Source organism: Rhinolophus hipposideros, assembly GCF_964194185.1.
Source record: "Rhinolophus hipposideros genome assembly, chromosome: 10".
Classification (NCBI taxonomy): Eukaryota; Metazoa; Chordata; class Mammalia; order Chiroptera; family Rhinolophidae; genus Rhinolophus; species Rhinolophus hipposideros.
In genome coordinates this window covers 87,891,501-87,913,510 of record NC_138056.1, presented here as the reverse complement: position 1 = coordinate 87,913,510, position 22,010 = coordinate 87,891,501, and the positions used below count along the sequence as shown (strand labels likewise).

General features: G+C 37.5%; 1 protein-coding gene across 6 annotated transcripts in view; it reads right to left on the bottom strand.

Moving 5' to 3' along the window:
- ARHGEF12 (Rho guanine nucleotide exchange factor 12) overlaps nucleotides 1–22,010 on the bottom strand; it is a 189,871-nt gene that overhangs the window by 70,326 nt on the left and 97,535 nt on the right. For 4 of the 6 annotated variants that reach the window (XM_081061907.1, XM_081061908.1, XM_081061910.1 and 1 more), the window contains one exon: nucleotides 19,026–19,166. In XM_081061907.1, the coding sequence (XP_080918033.1) occupies nucleotides 19,026–19,166 (141 nt within the window). Of the gene's footprint in view, nucleotides 1–524; nucleotides 597–19,025; nucleotides 19,167–22,010 lie in introns of all 6 variants that reach the window. The other 2 variants (XM_081061905.1, XM_081061906.1) reach the window with 1 other exon arrangement.

Here is a 22,010-nt window from a genome sequence, read left to right as displayed (position 1 = left end):
AAGCTATACACCAATCCCAGGACCCAGTCCACCCTTCAAAGCAATTTTGGAACTCTTTTTCTGCAGTGGCCATCAGAGCTGTCATCGTTTTACCCTTGATGCCCTAAATGTCATCAAAATGTCTTGCTTTCAATATTTCCTTTATGTTCAGGTAAAGAAAGAAGTCATTGGGGGCCAGATCAGGTGAGTAGGGAGGGTGTTCCGATACAGTTATTTGTGTACTGGCTAAAAACTCCCTCACATGCAGTGCCCCGAGAGCTGGTGCATTGTGATCCAAGAGCCATGAATTTGTTTGCGAAAAGTTCAGGTCATTTAACTTTCACGCAGCCTTTTCACCACTTCCAAATAGTAAACTTGGTTAACTATTTCTCCAGTTGGTACAAATTGATAATGAATAATCCGTCCAACATCAAAACAGGTTAGCAATACTGTTTGAACAAGTTCGCAAACTTAATTGTCCAACATCATGTGTCTGTCACTCAAGTATAAGGAAAGCACTATCATTTCATGAGTTTCATACTCACAGTGTCCTGAATTACTTCATTTCTCTCCGTGTTTTCCTCTAGATAAACCTCTTTCAAGCCACTCTTGGGACTCTAGAAAAGACATTCCATTCATATCAATAGGCTTCCCAAAAGGAGATAAGAAAAAATGGTATGGAAGAATAATGTTCTGAATTTCATAAATGTATTTGAAACTACTAAATATCTTTTTTCCTGACTTCGGCAAATCACTTACTCTCTCAGCTTTTTAGTTTTACATTGCTAAAAAAATATAGAACCAATAGAATACTTTTATTTCATCTCCAGGCTTGAGGGCTAATTTCTACCAAATAATTCAAACTAGACATTGCATATCTCAAACTCATTATGTCAAAATCAAACTTTATCTTTATTTGGCCTAACATCTTCTGCCTCAAACAATTCTATCTATCCAAGTGAAAATCATTTTAACCTACTTATATGAATGAAATTAAGCTTCTATTCTTCTATCACTACTTTAAATGAAACTGATGCATGAATTTTTATAAAAATTAACTTGGTATGTTTGTGATGACTTAATATAAAACATAAACTATATGATACGCAGAACTTCAATTCCTGGGGATGAGAACTATCCCAAAGCGATTGACGTCATGAAAACGGAGGCGTGAGGTGAGCCTCTTGAAATTTCCCTTGGAATTTACAACAAATTGAACAACTGTAACTCCACAAAGAACTGCGTGTGCAGCAGACAGGAAAGACTAAGAGTTACACTACAGAAATAACCTAAAGGTGGGCAAATTGCGAGAACAGGGAGGTGGGAAAGCAGAAGTGATGAGACGGAGCAGCATGGGCCTAGGACACAGACCTAGCTCAGTGCTCCGAGCTCGCTGCATCCCGGAACTAATGCAGCTGCGGGAGAGGGAAGATCTCGGACTTCCAGGGCTCCGTTTATGGCCTACAGGGCTGAGCAGACAGCATGTAACACGGCTGAACCCAATGCATACGGCAGAGACCTCGGAGGAAATACTGAGGGAAGACGGCTGAAAACGGTGGTTTAAGCCCTCACTGCCAAACAGAGAAGGGAAGCCTTAGGCACTGAGCCTAGCCACCCCCTTCCATACCCTGCCAGAAATACCCGACCCCACAAGCCCAGTGCTAAAAGTGGAAAAGTAGCAATGTCAGATCAAAAGAACAGAATATTTGCAGTTCTGAGAACTGTGGTCCATAGACACAGGTTCACAGCCAACTAGTTCCAGCAAAGGGAAGGGAGCTGTGGAAGGAGGACTGCCTGTGGTGGTGGTCGCCTCCATTGCTCTGGGTCATCTCTCGCAACCCACCCGGCCCCTGTCCCCACCTATGTGGGCGGGTCCCTGCAGGAGTAAACAGAACTGCTGAAACATACAGGCTCTGAATCTGGTGCAGTAAGAGCTTTGGAACTTCAAAAGCTCTCTGCATCCACACACGGACATGGAGGCCTCTGACCCAGGCAAACTACACAGAGGAGAAGCCCACCTTCCAGAGAATCCCCCATTCTGTGAGAAGCTGGGACAGTGAAGAGAAAACATAACACTACAGTGTGAGAGAGAATTAAAGGCTGCAGTCAGAGAGGAAATAAAACATTCTACCAACACGTACTGGAAAACAAAAGAAAGACTTCTTCCGATCAACCTGTTGCAGAAGCCACTCCTGTAGATGTGTAGGAAGAGAAATAATAAATCAGTAATTGCCATGAATAACCAAGGCAACATGACAGCTCAGAAAGAAAGTGAAAAGTCTCCAGAAAATGAATTTAAAGACGTGGAAATATATGACTTAATTAACAGAGAATTCAAGATTGCAGCTCTGAAAAAACTCAACGAGATGCAAGAAAACAAAGACAGGCAGTTTAATGAATTCAGAAACACAATCAAAGAGATGGAAGAACCAAAGAGAATCTCTGGAGATCAACAACTCAGTAGAAGGCATAAAGAATGAACTAGCCAGCTTAGATAGTAGAGTTTACCAGATGGAGGAAAGAATCAGTGACATCGAAGATAGAAACTTGGAAATGAAACGGATGGAAGAAGAAAGAGACTTGAGACTTAAAAGAAATGAAAGAACTTTCTGACTCCATCAGAAAGAACAATATAAGAATGAGAATACCAGAAGGAGAAGAAAGGGAGAAGGCAACAGAGAGTATATTCAAACAAATAGTTCATGAGAACTTCCCAAAATTCTGGAAAGAACTGGATCCTCGAATCCAAGAAGCAAATAGAACATCTAATTACCTCGACCCCAAAAAGCCTTCTCCAAGGCACATTGTATTGAAGCTGTCAAAACATCAATGTCAAAGAAAGAATCCTCAAGGCACCCAGGGAAAAGAAGATGGTAACCTACAAAGTAACGCCCATTAAAATATCATCCGACTTTTCAACAGAAACTCTAGAAGCCAAGAGGGAGTGGAACCAAATATTTCAACCATTGAAAAACAAAAATTATGAACCAATAATAATATACCCAGCAAAGGTATTCTTTACATATGAAGGAGGAATAAAGACCTTTCCAGACATACAGAGCTAAGAAAAATTTCTAATACACAGCCTGCATTACAAGAAATACTAAAGGAGGCTATTCGACCACCATCAACAGGGACAATTTATGGCAACCAAAACATAAAAAGGGGGAGAGTTAAGGCACGAACCAGAATATGGGAATGGAGTAAGAAAGCATGCTGAAGAAAATGTAATAATCTAAATATCAAACATTCTTTTAAATAAACTTGATGGTAAGCACTCAAAAAAAATCCAGAACTGATACATATACTGTTAATGAGCGAACAAACAGAGAGAAAAATCAGAGAATACCACTACACAGAAATAACAGACAACAAAAAGCAAAGAAACAATGGAGACACAGTCTTACCAGAAAACTAAAGATAGAATGATAGGAAATCCACACATATCAAAAATAACTCCAAATGTAAATGGACTGAACTCACAAATCAAAAAGCACAGAGTAGCAGATTGGATCGAGAAATTAAACCCAACCATACGCTGTCTCCAAGACACATATCTCAGCTACAAGGACAAGATAGACAGAAAGTGAAAGGGTGGAAATTGACACTCTAAATACATGATAATCAGGGAAAATTAGATGTAGATATGCTGGTATCAGATGAAACAGACTTCAGGGTAAAAAAGGTAACAACAGACAAAGATGGACATTTCATAATGGTAAAGGGGACTATACAACAAGAAGACATAACAGTCATCAATTTTTATGCGCCCAATCAGGGAGCACAAACGTACACCAAGCAACTACTCACAGAACTAAAGGAACAAATTGATCAGAACACAATTATATGAAGGGAAGTAAACATATCATTGACAGCTATAGATAGATCATCCAAAGAGTAAATAAAGAAATAGCAGCCCTAAATGACACATTGTATGAAATGGACATATTGATATTTATAGAGCACTCTATCCTAAAACATCAGGCTATAAAATTTTTTCTGGTGTACATGGAACATTCTCAAAAATAGGCCATATATTGGGACATATAACTAGCCTCAGCAAATTTAAGAAGAGTGAAATAATACCAAGTATATTCTCAGATCACAAGGCTTTGAAACTGGATATCAAGTGAAAATAAAAGCAGGAGAAACCTCACATCTGTGGAGATTAAACCACATACTTTTAAAGAATGACCAGAACAAAGAAGAACTAAGAGGAGAGATCAAAAGATACATAGAAGCAAATGACAATAAAAATACAGTCTACCAAAATTTTGGGAATGCAGCGAAAGCAGTTTTAAGAGGGAAATTTATATCATCACAGGCCTATCTCAAGAAACAAGAAAAATCCCAAAGAAACAACCTCATATTACACCTTAAAGAACTAGAAAAGAAGAACAAGTGAAACCCAAGATCAACAGAAGAAAGGAAATAAAAATCAGAGGAGAACTAAATGAAATAGAGTACAAATGGACAACAGAAAAAATTAATGTGACAAAGAGCTGGTTCTTTGAAAAGATGTACAAAATTGGCAAACCCTTGGCTAAACTCACTAAGATAAAAAGAGAAAAGACACTAATAAACAAAATCAGAAATGAAAAAGGGGAAATTATCATGGTGCCACAGAAATACAAAGGATCATCCAAGAATACTAAGAAGGACTATATGCCACCAATTCCAATAACCCAGAATAAATGGACAAGTTCTTAGAAAATCAGAAACTTCCTAGACTGAATCTGAAGAAAGGGAAAATCTAAACAGACCAATCACCAATGAGGAAATTGAATCAGTCATCCAAAACCTTCTCAAAAGACAAAGTCTGGGACCAGATGGTTTCACTAGTTAATTCTACCAAACCTTCAAAGAGGACCTAATACCTGTCCTACTCAAACTATTCCAAAAAATTGAAGAAGACACAATACTCCCTAACTAATTTTATGAGACCAACATTACCCTGATACCAAAACCTGGTAAGGATAACACAAAAAAAGACTACAGACCAATATCTCTGATGAATACAGATGCAAAAATCCTAAACAAAATTCTAGCAAAACGAATGCAACAACAAATTAAAAAGATTATTCATCACGACCAATCCCAGGGACACAAGGATGGTTCAACATATGCAAATCCATCAATGTGACACATCACATAAATAAAATAAAGGAAAAAATCATATGATTATATCAAATGATGTAGTAAATGAGTTTGAAAAGAAACAACAGAACCGATCAAAATGGCGGCGTGAGGTGAGCCTCTGTAAAGCTCCCCTGGAATTTACAACTAATTGGAAAACAATACCTCCACAAAGGATTCCCTGCACAGCAGACAGGCAAGATGAAGAGGCCCACTACTGAATTCACCTCCAGGTGGGCGAACTGCGCCAGCGGGGGAGGAGGGTAGAAAGAAGTGCGAGACGGCGCCCCGTGGGCACAGGACGCAGACCTAGTGCTCCGAGCTCGCTGCATCCCGGAACTACTACAGCTGCGGGAGAGGGAAGAATTCGGACTGCTAGGGCTCTGCTTACGGCCCACAGGGCTGAGGGGGCAGCATATAACAAGGCTGCCTCAACGCTCACGGCAGAGACCTTGGAAAAAGACTGAGGGAAGAAGGCTGAAAATGGTGGTTTAAGCCCTCACTGCTGAGCGGAGAATGGAAGCCTTTGGCACTGAGACTAGCAACACCCTCCCTACCCTCCCAGAGCTCAACCCGCCCCACCTGCCTGGTACTAGAAGACATAAAGTAGCAGTGTCAGATCAAAAGAACAGAATATTGCTGTTCTGAGAACTGTGGACTGTAGACACAGATTTGCAGCTCAACTACTTCCGGCAAAGGGGTGGGTACTGTGGAAGCAGGACCAGTTGTGGTGGTGGTCGATGCCATTGCTCTGGGCCACCTCTCACAACTCACCCTGCCCCTGGCCCCACCTATCTGGGGGGATCCCTGCAGGAGTAAACAGAACTGCTGTAACATACAGGCTCTGAATCGGGTGCAGAAAGAGCTTTGGAACTTCAAAAGCTCTCCGCACCCACACAGGGACGTGGCGCCCTATGATCCAGGTGAACTGTTAACAGAGGACAGGCCCGTAGCCATGGAATCGCCCCATTGTGTGAGAAGCTCGAAAAGTGCAGAGAAAATACAGCACTACTGTGTCAGAGAGAAAAATAAAAAGGCTGCAGTCAGAGAGAAAATAAAACATTCTACCAACAAGTACTGGAAAACAAAAGAAAGACTTCTTCCTATCAACCTGTTGCAGAAGCCACTCCTGTAGATGTCTAGGAAGAGAAATAATAAATCAGTAATTGCCATGAATAAGCAAGGCAACAAGAGAGCTCAGAAAGAAAGTGAAAAGTCTCCAGAAAAGGAACTTCAAGATACGGAAACATGTGACTTAAATGATAGAGAATTCAAGATTGCAGTTCTGAAAAACCTCAAAGAGATGCAAGAAAACACAGAAAGGCAATTTAATGAACTCAGAAACGCAATCAAAGAACAACATGAGCATTTTACGAAAGAAATTGACATTTAAAAAAAGAATCAAATGGAATTTCTGGAGATTAAGAACTCAATAGAAGAAATTAAGAATGAAATAACCAGCTTAGGTAGTAGAGCTGACCATATGGAGGAAAGAATCAGTGACATTGAAGATAGAAACCTGGAAATTACACAGATGGAAGAAAGAGACTTGAGACCTAAAAGAAATGAAAGAACTCTACAAGAACATTCTGACTCCATCAGAAAAAGCATATAAGAATAATGGGGATACCAGAAGGAGAAGAAAGAGAGAAGGGAACAGAGAATATATTCAAAGAAATTGTTATTGAGAATTTCCCAAATTTGTGGACAGAACTGGATCCTCGAATCCAAGAAGCAAATAGAACACCAAATTACCTCAATCCCATCAGGACTTCTCCAAGGCACATTGTATTGAAGCTGTCTAAAATTAACACCAAAGCAACAATCCTCAAGGCAGCCAGGGAAAAGAAGACGGTAACCTACAAAGGAAAGCCCATTAGATTATCATCAGATTTATCAGCAGAAACTCTACAAGTCAGGATAGAGTGGAACCAAATACTCAAACTATTGAAAGAGAGAAATCATGAGCCAAGAATAATATATCCAGCAAAGATCTCCTTTAGATATGAAGAAGGAATAAAGACCTTTCCAGACATACAGAACCTGAGGGAATTTTCTAATACACGACCTGCACTACAAGAAATACTAAAGGAGGCTATTAGACCACCATCAACAGGAACAATTTGTGGCAACCGATAAAAAGAGGGAGAGTAAAGGCCTGAACCGGAATATGGGAATGGAGAAAGTAAGCGAGCTGAAGAAAATGGAATACTCTAAATATCAAACTTTCTTTTACATAATCTTAAGGGCAACCCATCAAAAAAAATCCAGAACTTAAATATATACTGAAATAAAAGAAGAAACAGAGGGAAACAACATAGAATACCACCACACAGAAATAATAGACAACAACAAAAAGGCAAAGAAACAATGGAGACACAGACTTACCAGAAAACTAAAGGTAGAATGGCAGGAAATCCTCACGTATCAATAATCACCCTAAATGTAAATGGACTGAACTCACCAATAAAAGGCACAGAGTAGCAGATTGGATCAAAAAACTAAACCCAACCATATGCTGTCTACAAGAGACACATCTCAGGTACAAGAACAAGCATAGACTCAAAGTGAAAGGGTGGAAATTGGTACTCCAAGCAAATGGTACCCAGAGAAATCAGGTGTAGCCATAATGATATCAGATGAAACAGACTTCAGGGTGACAAAGAGAACAAGAGACAAAGATGAAAATTTCATAATGGTAAAGGGGACTATACAACAAGAAGACATAACAGTCATCAATATTTATGTCCCCATCAGGGAGCACCAAAATATACCAAGCAACTACTAACAGAACTAAAGGGAAAAATTGACCAAAACACAATTATACTAGGGGACTTAAATACATCATTGACAGCTATGGATAGATCATCCAAACAGAAAGTAAATAACGAAATAGCAGCTCCAAATGACACATTAGATGAAATGGACATCATTGACATATATAGAGCACTTCATCCTAAAAAATCAGACTATACATTCTTTTCGAGTGTACATGGCACATTCTCAAGGATAGACCATATATTGGGACATAAAAGCAGCGAATTTAAGCAAATTTAAGAAGATTGAAATCATTCCAAGCATAGTCTCTGATCACAAGGCTTTGAAATTGGATATCAACTGCGAAAAGAAAGTAGGAAGAAACACAAATACATGGAGATTAAACCACATACTTTTAAAGAACGACTGGGTCAAAGAAGAAATTATAGGAGAGATCAAAAGATGCATAGAAACAAATGACAATGTAAATACATCCTTCCAAAATTTTTGGTATGCAGCGAAAGCATTTTTAAGAGGGAAATTTATATCATTACAGGTGTATCTCAAGAAACAAGAAAAATCCCAAATAAATAACCTCATGTTACACCTCAAAGAACTAGAAAAAGAAGAACACGTGAAACCCAAAGTCAGCAGAACAAAGGAAATAACAAATTCAGAGCAGAGCTCAATGAAATAGAAAACAAAAAGACAATAGAAAAAATAAATGTGACAAAGAGGTGTTTCTTTGAAAAAATTAATAAAATTGACAAACCCTTGGCTAGACTCACTAAGATAAAAAGAGAGAAGACACTAATTAAGAAAATCAGAAATGAAATAGGGGAAGTTATCACGGACACCACAGAAATACAAAGGATCATCCAAGAATACTATGAAGGACTATATGCCACCAAATTCAATAACCTAGAAGAAATGGACAAGTTTTAGAAACATATAGCCTTCTAAGGCTGAACCAGGAAGAACTGGAAAATCTAAACAGACCGATCACCAGGAAAGAAATTGAATTAAGCATCCAAATCCTTCCCGAAAGCAAAAGTCCGGGACGAAATGGCTTCACTAGTGAATTCTACCAAACCTCCAAAAAGGATCTAATACTAATCCTGCACAAACTCTTCCAAAAAATTGAAGAAGTGTCAGTACTCCCTAACTCATTTTATGAGGCCAACATTACACTGATACCAAAACCTGGTAAGGACAACACAAAGAAAACTACAGACCTATATCTCTGATGAATACTGATGCAAAAATCCTAAACAAAATTTTAGCAAATCGAATAAAACAATGCTTTAAAAAGATTATTCATCATGACCAAGTGGGGTTCATCCCTGGGGCACAAAGATGGTTCAACATCCGCAAATCCATCAATGTGATACATCACATAAACAAAATAAAGGACAAAAATCATATAATTTTATCAATTGATGCAGAAAAAGCATTTGACAAGATACAACATCCATTTATGATTAAAACACTTAATAAAATAGGTATAGAAGGAAAATACCTTAACATAATAAAGGCCATCTATGACAAGCCCTCAGCTAATCTCATAATTAATGGTGAAAACAGAAGCCCTTTACTCTACGTTCAGGAACACGACAGTGCTGTCCCCTATCACCTCTACTTTTTAACATAGTGTTGGAAGCCCTTGCCAGAGCCATCAGGGAAGAGAAAGAAATAAAAGGCATCCAAATTGGGAATGAAGAAGTTAAAATATCACTCTTTGCAGATGACATGATGCTACATATAGAGAATCCTAAAGACTCCACCAAAAAGCTGTTAGAAACAATCAACGAATACAGTAAAGTTGCTGGCTACAAAATCAACGTACAAAAGTCCATTGCATTCCTATATACTAACAATGAAATCTCAGAAAAGAAATACAAAAAACAATTCCCTTTGCGATTGCAGCAAAAAGAATAAAATACCTAGGAATAAACTTAACCAAGGATATGAAGGATTTATATGCTGAAAACTATAAGACATTTTTGAAAGAATATGAAGAAGACACAAAGAAATGGAAAGACATTCCATGCTCATGGATTGGAAGAATGAACATAGTTAAAATGGCTATATTACCCAAAGGAATATACAAATTTAATGCAATCCCCATCAAAATGCCCATGGCATTTTTAAAAGAAATAGAACAAAAAACCATCAGATTTGTTTGGAATCGCAAAAGGCCCCAAAGCAATCTTAAGAAAAAAGAACAATGCTGGAGGTATCACACTGCCTGACCTTAGCTTGTACTACAGGGCAACAATAATCAAAACAGCATGGTATTGGCAGAAAAAGACACATAGACCAATGGAATAGAATTGAGAACCCAGAAATAAAACCACATAAATATGGACAGATAATTTTTGACAAAGCTAAAAACATACAATGGAGGAAAGACAGCCTCTTCAATAAATGGTGCTGGGAGAATTGGATAGCCACGTGCAAAATAATGAAACTGGACTGTTATCTGTCACCATGTATCAAAATTAATTCAAAATGGAGCAAAGACTTAAGCATAAGAACTGACACAATAAACTGCATAGAAGAAAACATAGGTACTAAACTTATGGACCTTGGGTTCAAAGAGCATGTTATGAATTTGACTCCAAGACAATGGAAGTAAAAGCTAAAATATACAAATGGGACTATATGAAACTGAAAAGTTTCTCCACAGCAAAAGAAACCATTGACAAAATAAAGAGGCAGACTGAATGGGAGAAGATTTTTGCAAATAGTTCCTCCGATAAGGGTCTAATATCCAAAATATACAAGGAACTCATGAAACTCAACAACAAAAAAACAAACAACCCAATTGAAAAATGGGCAGAGGACCTGAAGAGACTTTTCTCCAAAGAGGACTTACAAATGGCAAATAGACATATGAAAAAATGCTCAACATCACTAATCATCAGAGAAATGCAAATAAAAACCACAATGAGATATCACCTCACCCCAGTCAGAATGGCTATCATCAACAAGACCAATAGTAACAAGTGCTGGAGAGGCTGTGGAGAAAAAGGAACCCTCATACACTGTTGGTGGGAATGCAGACTGGTGCAGCCGCTATGGAAGGCAGTGTGGAGATTCCTGAAAAAATTACAAATAGAATTACCATATGACCCAGCAACCCCTCTCCTGGGTATCTACCCAAAATATCTGAAAACATTTATACATAAACACAAGTGTGATCCCATGCTCATTGCAGCTTTATTTATGGTGGCTAAGACATGGAAACAACCAAAATGTCCTTCAATAGTTGAATGGATAAAGAAGTTGTGGTATATATATACAATGGAATACTATTCCGCGGTAAGAAAAGATGAAATAGGACCATTTGTGACAACATGGATGAATTTTGAGATTATAATGCTAAGCGAAATAACTCAGAAAGAAAAAGCAGAGAACCATATGATTTCACTGATATGTGTTTATTTAAATCAAAACAACAAAAGAATACGACAAACAAATGAGAAACAAAATGTCATAGGCACAGACAATAGTTTAGTGGTTACCAGACGGTAAGGGGGGAGGGGCTGGTAGATGAGGGTAAAGGGTATCAAACACATGGTGACAGAAGAACTGACTCTGAGTGATGAATACACAATGTGATTTATAGATGATGTAATACAGAATTGTATACCTGAAATCTATGTAACTTAACTAACAATTGTCACCCCAGTATACTTTAAAAAAAGAAAAAGAAATATCCCAAAGCAATGGGAGCCATTCTTCAGCGCAAGTGAAAATGAGGCACAGAGATTTTTTATGAATGCCAATAAGATACATGCTTCTATACCTATACCAAGATACCATGAGACAGAAAAAACAGTAGTTTCAAAAATAAGCCCTGCCTTGGAGAAACGGGTAACTCTGGGTCTTAGATAAGAGATAATAGAAGATAAAACTAAAATGATATTGGGGAGTCATGTCAAAAGAATAAAGAAGGCTTTTGAGGAGGTTCCACTGGCCAAAAACAGGATAATATTAGCATCAAAAACAATAATGATTGTAATAGACTGAAACACAATAAGCAAGGGTGTTAAAATCTACGAATTCAAAATACCACACACATGTACTTGTGTACATATACACCCCCACACTGGTGACCTTTTGAGTTTCTTAGGGTACCAACTCTTCTGAAAATGCACGTAAAGGGAAAGAGTCAAACATTTATCCAACATTTCCTGTAAAAGCTATATTTCAGGGTAATCTGAAAACGAATAAGGGAAAATTATTCTTTATAAAATAATTCCATCTGATAAATACGGAAGAAATGACGAAGTATAGTATCATTTTTAAACAACTAATTAAATAATAGATTCAGGAATTTTGATCGTCAACAGCAAGTGAAAACATAAGATAAGAGCATATTGGAGATCTTTATAATGAAGGAATCATGATGACTTCATCTGAACACCTTAACCTTAAGGTCACAAAAGAAAACAACCAGACAGACATTCACCGCCTGATATGATGAAACAGAATATACACAGTACCACCCGTAAATTGTTCTTGACAAACAACTCTCAAACTTTAATGTGATCTCACTATCAGTTTTCAGGAAATAAACACTGATGTACATGTTATACAGCACCATGAAAATACAATTCAAATATAGATTCTTATAATGGACATATAAATATGACCCAGTTTCTTTAACAACAAAAAAAGGCAATTAAAAAAGAGGGAACTATTGTAAATTATCAAACAAAGGCAGAAGACCTTGATTAAATCCTGATTCAAATAAAACAACTGCAAAAAAGATCATTATAAGACCATTAGGGTAATCAAACTGCACATTAAAATATTAATTCTAAAGATTTGATAATAGTAATATGGCTAAATTTTTAAGTCTTCTCGTAAAGATGCATATTAATGAAATAACGTCTTGGATTTTACTTTAAAATAATCCAGTTATTTGGAGAGTGTCAGGAATGGAGGGTACAAATGAAACAAGTTTGATGAAGGTTGAGTCACTAGATACATGAAGGCGATCATTATGCTAGTCTCTCTACTTTTGAATAAGTTTAAATTTTTTCCAATATGTATATTTTAAAATACCAGTTACAAACTGAAAATCAGAGGCAGATACTCTGAATTTTAGATGATGGTTTGTGATCAAGTATGTTCTTCTTTTGAGAACTAGGTACATGGGTGTTCTTTAAAGCTGTCTTTGAGGTGAACAAAAGCAGGGAATTTTACAATGATAATGATACTGCAAACATCACAAGGAGATTATTTTATAGAAATGAGCAGAAAATGGAAAAATATTAAAAGCATTGATGAAAAAGATAAAAACAGACTGGTTCCTAGAATGTTAATACAGCAGAATTGAAACAAACATGGAAATCCATCAACTAAAAGAAGCCTGTCTTAGCTTGAAATAAACACATGTCAGAATTAAGCTAGTTTATATGTTCAGAAAACATCCTAGTCTGCATTATATCATCTCTCATCTGGATTACCAAATTATCCATTTATTTATTTGGTCTCACTCAGTTTCTTTATCTATAAAATGGTGATATTGCTTCTCGAAGATTATGAGAGTTACAAAGCGTATATGTAAAGTATTTGGTGTAACTGCTGAAGCAAGCAAGTAAATGCTATCAAATGGCAACTATTTATTAGCCATTCAGCCCACATTAAGTTCCTATTAAGTGTTAAGTTCCTATTAAGGTAAGCAATCTTCTTTTCTTACAGTTCTCCCTGTCTTTTTACTCCATTTCATTTTCCACACTGATGTTTTTGATTATGCCTCTCTTTTGCATGCAAAATAAAACCCAACTCTTTATAAATCACTCGTTTTGTTGTTCATTCAAATATTTAATAAACACCTCAAAAGGTGGCCTGAATGACCAATTGCTTTCAGTTTTTTTTATCACATCCTGCAATAAACGAAAAATTTTACATTGTTGATCACCATGTGTCTGTGTACACACACACATGCACATATATATACATACTCACACATATGTATACAACAAAAGTTATAGGAAGCAACACTTACAGTTTCTACAGTTAAAACACTCTTATTTCCTATTCTATTCCTTTTTAAAAAATGCTGGTCCCAACGCACTAAATTGATTTCATGAACCAGTTTTAAAAACACTAGTTTAGACTACTTTCCTCATCATTTTTGAAAAGGGTAATCTATTCTTAAGTTATTATTCCTATCATGGCATACTACTTACAAAGTATTGCTGAGTAACACTGAACTTAGCTTTTAAGCATTCATAGGACTAGGGAGCTAACATCATATTCAACTTAAAATAGTTTATCTTTTAACAAATATCCATGCTCATCTGGCAATTTCTGGGTTAACCAAGAAAATGCTACTAAACATGGGCTATTAACTGGTCTATCTAACAGGACTAAGTTTTTTCCTTTTTGTAATGGCAGAGTACCTGTAATTCAAGACTGAGTTACTCTGGCCACAAATGGAATATTAACATGCTTGTTGTTTGTTTGTTTGTTTGTTTTAACATTGCCTGCCTCTGTGTGGAAGCATTATAGTGTATCTTTCTTATGAAAATGTATTGGGGTGACAATGGTCAACAAAACACATAAGTTTCAAGTGTACAATTCTATATTACATCATCTATATATTATATTGTGTGTTCACCACTGAGAGTCAGTTCTCCTTCCATCACCATATATTTGATCCCGTTTACACTCATCTACCACCTCCTCCCTCGCTTATTCTCTGGTAACCACATTACTGTTGTCTATGAGTTTTTATTTCTTTATTTGCTGTCTTGTTCCTTGTTCTTGTGTTGCTTTCAGTTTTATATCCCACATATCAGTGAAATCATATGGTTCTTGACTTTTTCTGTTTGAATTATTTCGCTTAGCATAATAATCTCAAGATCCATCCATGTTGTCGCAAATGGCACTATTTCATTTTTTCTTACGGCAGAGTAGTATTCCATTGTATATAGTATATGTACCACATGTTCTTTATCCAATCATCTATTGAAGGACACTTTGGTTGTTTCCATGTCTTGACCACCATAAAAAAAGCTGTAGTGAACATTGGAGTACATAGATCTTTAAGGATACATGTTTTCAGATTTTTAGGGTAGATACCCAGGAGAGGCATTGCTGGGTCATATGGTAATTCTATTCTGAATTTTCAAAGGAACCTTCATACTGTTTTCCATAGCGGCTGTATCATTTCACATTCCCACCAACAGTATATGAGGATTCCTTTTCTCCACAGCCTCTCCAACTTGTTATTATTTATCTTGTTGATGGCCATTCTAACAGGTGTGAGCTGATACCTCACTGTGATTTTGATTTGCACTTCTCTAATAACAAGTGAAGTTGAACATTTTTTCATATATCTGTTGGCCCTTTGTATGTCTTGTTGGGAGAACTATCTGTTCATGTCCTCTGCCCATTTTTTCCCCCAGAAATTAATAAAAGTTATTACAGTTAATGTTTAAGCATTTATTTAGAAGGTGCAGAGCAAAGCACCATACACATACTGTATCATTCAATTATCCTAACACCCCTAAGATAGATACCATTATTAGCCCTAGTTTATGGATGAGGAAACTGCACAGAGGGATTAACTTGCTCATATTACACAGCTGTAAATCTAAAGCAAGAACACAAAGTTACACTGTTCTCTAGATTTCATTAAGTACCAACACTTTACTATAAGCTTTCAGGCCAGAACAGTCTTCTATCATAAAAGTCAGATTTTAACCTCCTGACTTCTGAATTACATTCAGGTTTTAGATACAGTTAAAGACAATACAGGTGGTAAAGATGTCCCCAAGCTTCTGTGAGGGAAGAAGAAACAGATCTACCAAAAACAAATAGGAAAGAACTTACAGCTCCCTGTATCAAATCTCAGGATTTGGAGATAGGCTCAGAATCAAGTCACTCTTCTGGGACTCCTTCTGAACTGAACAGACTTGTCCTCTCTTCATCCTCAGCCTAGTCCTGGACTGGGTACGTTGCAGAAGTGGCCTTGCATGATGCAGGCAAGGTAGGCACACCGGTTCATTCCCTGCTCTCCCAGCCTCCCCTGTCAACCCATTCCAGCAAAATTTCACTTCCTAAACTCAGGTCAGGGAACAGCATTTCAAAAATACTAAAATGGTGTTTTGGGACAACAGTTATTTGCTACACCCCCTTTCCAAGAGAACAAAGGGTCATATCATTCTAAGGGATCACATGTAGCCAGGTTAACACCTTAGGACTTAGCTACACTTTGGTCAACTACCAAAATAATTAGTGAAGTAAACGCTATACTCCTCTAGCCTCAACTCCTAATGCCCATTTATTTGCCTTGCTTCCATACTTTTTGAAAAAAGTATTTATCAACTCTCAAATGAAGAGTTGTAATGTTTTAAGTGCTTCCTATTGGCTCTAAAAACAGCAAAAGTCACCAGGGTGCTTCACGAACCCAATCATTGTTGGCTTGGGCCAAATTACAATTCAGAAACCTTAATTTCTATTGCCTCTCTATCTTCCCTAAGGCTTTTGGAGTTATATTTCTAATCAAATATCTGAGCATGTCACTTCCTTCCTTACCATCACCAAGAGACACCCTGACTCTTGAGCTCAATGCACCACCAGGCCCATTCTGCTGAGGCTACCTCTGGCCACTCCCTACCTCATGCATGTCAACTCTGCACAGTTTCACAAACACATGACTTACTTTTTCATGTCTCCTTGTTTTATCCGATTTGGTACATCCTCATTTTCCTCAATTACTGTATTAATGTAACTGCCCAAAGCTTACCTCCATGCCTCGTTCCCACTCCCCAGGTACAATGAGTCTTTTAAGATCTCTCACAGCACTGTGTGTGGTATACCCAATAGCACGTAGCTGAGTGGACTTTTGATTCTTGGTGTTCATGTGTTTCTTCCATGAGACAGGGAATGGTTTTTTTCTTTTTGGAATCTTTAGTATCTAACCGGTACTTTTCTGTCCTTCAAGTCAGAATTACCTTAAGGAAGGGAAGTTTTTACAGTGGCTGCTGTGGTGCTGGATACCCTCCCAAGGTTCTGTTCTGGCATCTGTGAACTGGTTATCTGCAAGCCATATTCCATTTGGTGAAACTGTAGTGACCACAGAATTGGTGCTTGCTATTCTTGTGGTCCCATTGTCAGAGTCTGAAGAATTGACAGTGGTTACATAGGTGGATCCCAGAGTTAGATTTGGGCTGAATGTTGGTATCACGAAAAAAGTTATGTACTAGTAGCATTTAAAGTTCTATTCTCTTCATTTACTGTCCATGCTTTAATAGATTTTATCACATCTCCTGAAAGTGAAACTGGGATTGCATTGTTGGCATTGACATGTTATCAGAGTACTGCCAAGCAGAAGAATAATGAACCAGGAATCCATGCTGACCTTAGTTATTTGAACTGCATCATCCATCTCTATTCATTAGAATTCCATAAATACCTTTTTGTAGTTGTGTCACCGAGTCCGGTACTGGGTGGGATTGCTAGGGACAAGGACAGTGGCCTTGACCTCGGTTCTGCAGCAGCCTCTAGGCTGCCACACATCCTGAAGGCCGCTACCAGGGCAGAGGCGGCTGCAACCTCACCTCCAAGGTGAGGAGAAGCTGCTGAGAGACGAGTGGGAGGGTAATGGTGATGGTGGCAGTTGGCCCCAGTCCCAGCTGGCTCTGTTGTGCGCATGTCTCTGTCCTCCTCCGCCCATTTTTTAATTGGAATGTTTGTCTTTTTGTTGTTGAGTTATATGAGTTCCTTATATATTCTGGATATTAGCCCCTTATCTGAGGCGCTATTTGCAAATATGTTCTCCAATTTGGTTCGTTGCCTCTTTGTTTTGTTGATGGTTTTTGCTGTGCAGAAGTTTTTTAGTTTGATGTAGTCCCATTCATTTACATTAGCTTTTACTTCCCTTGCCTATGAGGTCAAATTCATTAAATCTTCTTTTAACCGAAGGTCCAAAAGTTTAGTACCTATGTTTTCTATGCACTTTATTGTTTCAGGTCTTATGTTTAGATCTTTGGTCCATTTTGAGTTAATTCTGGTACATGATGACAGACAGCAGTCTAGTTTCATTCTATTTCATGTGGCTTTCCAATTTTTCCAGAACCACTTATTGAAGAGGATTTCTTTTCTTCATTGTATGTTTTTGGCTTCTTTGTCGAAAATTATCTGTCCATATTGATGTGGGTTTATTTCTGGGTTTTCAATTCTATTCCATTGGCTTGTGTGTCTCTTTTTCTGCCAATATCATAACATGCTCTTAAAGATATATCAACACTCGGCCTCTTGGTCCAGTAAGAAAGCACTGGCATTATTAACTTCTACCTACAACAACATGCCTGCTGGGAAATCCATCTCCTCAAAAGAAACATTTGACAATGGGTGTCCATGGGAAAAAGTGAACTCTAAAATTTAAAGCTCATATATGAGGTCTCACAATTAAGTCTGAGAACTTGTTGTGACAATGTTGCTAACCTGTTTTGATGTCAGAGGGATTATTCATTATGAATTTATACCAAAGGGACAAACAATTAACGAAGTTTACTATTTGGAAGTGTTGAAAAGGCTGCATGAAAAAGTTAGACAAAAATGACCTGAACTTCTCTCCAACAATTCATGGCTCTTGCATCACAACAGCTCACAGTGCTCTGTCTATAAGGGAGTTTTTAGCTAGTACATAAATAACTGTATTGGAACATCCTCCCTACTCACCTGATCTGGCCCCCAATGACTTCTTTCTTTACCCGAAGATAAAGGAAATAGTGAAAGGAAGAAAATTTGATGACATTCAGGACATCAAGGGTAATACGATGACAGCGCTCATGGCCATTCCAGAAAAAGAGTTCCAAATTTGCTTTGAAGGGTAGACTAGGTGCTGGCATCGGTGCATAGTTTCCCAAGGGGAGTACTTCGAAGGTAAGTGTAGTGATATTCAGCAAAGAGGTATGTAGCACTTTTTCTAGGATGAGTTTACGAAGTTAATTGTCCAAACTTGCACAACAGTATCCAGAATTTCTGCTTATCAAATTGCTACATTAACGACGGCAGTGATAAAAAGTAAGTAATAAGAGAACACCTTTAAGTCACATAAATTAAAATCAAATCTAGAAAGTGGCTGTAAAGAAGAACACAAGAAGATAAAGATGTAGAATACTTACATCTGCACTGTCACTACTGGGCCAAGAAGCATCTCCACTGCCATAGTCAATTCTGAATAGTTCATCACCAGGATCTGCTTCTACCTCGCTGACTGTTAGTGTGTCACCTAAAGGCTTGGAAGATATAACTACAGCTCCATCCTAAAACAGATTAAACACACAAACACTTTTAAAAAAAACAACTTTCATTATTGACATTATTGATTGCATAAAGAAATAGAGTTGAACCACAATCGAAATGGAGACTGCTCAAATCTGGCCAGTTTAATGTGATCAAGAATACTTAATAAAGAATATAGTCAGTGGTATTTCAACAGATGTCAGAAGGGTAGTAGACTTCGAAGGTTATCACTTTGTGAGGGGAGTAAATGTCTAATTATAATGTTCTGTACACCTGAAACTAATATAAAAAAAGAACGCTTAAAGCTCTAAAAGTTACAAACATAAAACTACAAATTCTGTGCTTCTAAAATGGTAAGTACCTCAAAGACAGCTAACTTAGTAAAGAGAAAAAAAACTTCCAAAAAGAACATAAAGATAAAATAATTTGTTAAATTATATCATTTATATTGCCTACCAATTAGTAAAGATTATTACACTATAACTTCTGGTTCACTACCTTCCAACACTTTAGAATTTCAATAAATTGCTAATACTGGGACATAATGCTGTAACATATATCGTAAGCTTTTGCATTAGGAACCACATTTCTACTCTTCGAACAGAGTAAGCATGTTGTCCTTGCTCAATAATAACAACATAAAACTATCAACATTACTGAGGCATGATACTCAAAACTTCATATAGTTAATGGACTGAAAGTAATAAAAAATAAATAACATGTAACAGAAAGAACATTAAACTGGCAAGTCAGGAGACCTAACAACTGTGTGGCTTTGTGTAAGTCATTTAACCAGTGTAAGTCATTAGAACCTAGTTTTCACAACCACAGAACGATTATTTTAACGTTAAAATGGGCAGATTAGGCTAGGTGAAAAAATCCTTTTAGTTCTAATGAATCTGGTTTTCACTTACAGACCTAACTGAGGAAGACTAGCAAATAAACAGCTATTGTTCATTTTAAATAGCATAGGCAATTTATCCATTTTGCTTAAAGATGAAGTAAAAGGAGCTTTCTATATCCCAAATTTTAATATTACAGAACATAAATCTGGTTGACATACAAATGCTGAGTTCTGTTTTTTATCTAATGAGACAATTTTCTTCTATGCTTATATGTATGTATCAAATTCTGTAGAAATCTATTTCAAAATTACAATAAAAATATAGTCATTAAAAATGTGAATGTACTTTAAATCCATTAGACTCGGTTTAAATTCCAGTTTCGGTCATCAAAACGGCGGTGTGAGGTGAGCCTCTGTAAATCTCCCCTGGAATATACAACTAATCAAACAACTCTAACTCCACAAAGGATTCCCTGCACAGCAGATAGGCAAGACGAAGAGGTCCACTACTGAATTCACCTAAATGTGGGCCAATGGCACGAGCGGAAGGAGGGAAGGGAGAAGTGTGAAGATGGAGCCTCACGGGCGCAGGACGCAGACCTAGCTCAGTGCTCTGAGCTCTGTGAATCCCGGAACTACTGCAGCTACAAGGGAGGGAAGAACTCGGACTGCTAGGGCTCCACTTACGGCCCACAGGGTTGAGGGGACAGCATATAACACGGCTGAACCCAATGCTCATTGGGTTCAATGCTGTCCAAACCTATCTGGGTGGATACCCGCAGGACTAAACAGAACTACTGAAACACAGGGGCTCTGAATCTGGTGCAGGAAGAGCTTTGGAACGTCAAAAGCTCTCTGCATACCCAAGTGAACTGTTAATTGAGAAGAAACCTGTCTCCCAGGGAATACCCACATTGTGTGAGAAGCTGGAATAGTGCAGAGAAAACAGCACTACAGTGTGAGAGAGAAAAAAAGGCTGCAGTCGGACAGAAAATAAAACATTCTACCAACAAGTACTGGAAAACGAAAGAAAGACGTCTTCCTATCAACATGTTGCAGAAGCCATTCCTATAGATGTCTAGGAAGAGAAATAATAAATCAGTAATTGCCATAAATAACCAAAGCAACAAGAGAGCTCAGAAAGAAAGTGAAAAGTCTCCAGAAATAGAACTTAAAGATATGGAAATATGTGACTCAAATGACAGAGAATTCAAGATTGCAGTTCTGAAAAAACTCAGCGAGATGCAAGAAAACACAGAAAGGCAATTTAATGAACTCAGAAACACAATCAAAGAACAACATGATATTTTACGAAAGAGATTGAAATTTTGAAAAAGAACCAAATGGAATTTCTGGAGATTAAGAACACAATACAAAAAATGAAGAATGAAACAGCCAGCTTAGTTAGTAGAGCTGACCAAATGGAGGAAAGAATCAGTGACATCAAAGATAGAAACTGGGAAAATACACAGATGGGAGAAGAAAGACTTGAGATTTAAAAGAAATGAAAGAACTCTACAAGAACTTTCTGACTCTATCAGAAAGAGCAATATAAGATTAATGGGCATACCAGAAAAAGAAGAAAGAGAGAAGGGAACAGAGAATACATTCAAACAAATTGCCGATGAGAACTTCCCAAACTTGTGGAAAGAAATGGATCCTCGAATCCAAGAAGGAAATAGAACACCTAATTACCTCAATCCCAACAGGCCTTCTCCAACGAACATTGTATTAAAGCTGTCTAAAAACAACGACAATGAAAGAATCCTCAAGGCAGCCAGGGTAAAGAAGACGGTAACCTACAAAGGAAAGCCCATTAGATTATCATCAGATTTTTCATCAGAAACTCTACAAGCCAGGAGGGAGTGGAACCAAATATTCAAGCTATTGAAAGAGAGACATTATGAGCCAAGAATAATATATCCAGCAAAGATATCCTTTGGATATGAAGGAGGAATAAAGACCTTTTCAGACATAGAAGCTGAGGGATTTTTCTAATACACCACCTGCACTACAAGAA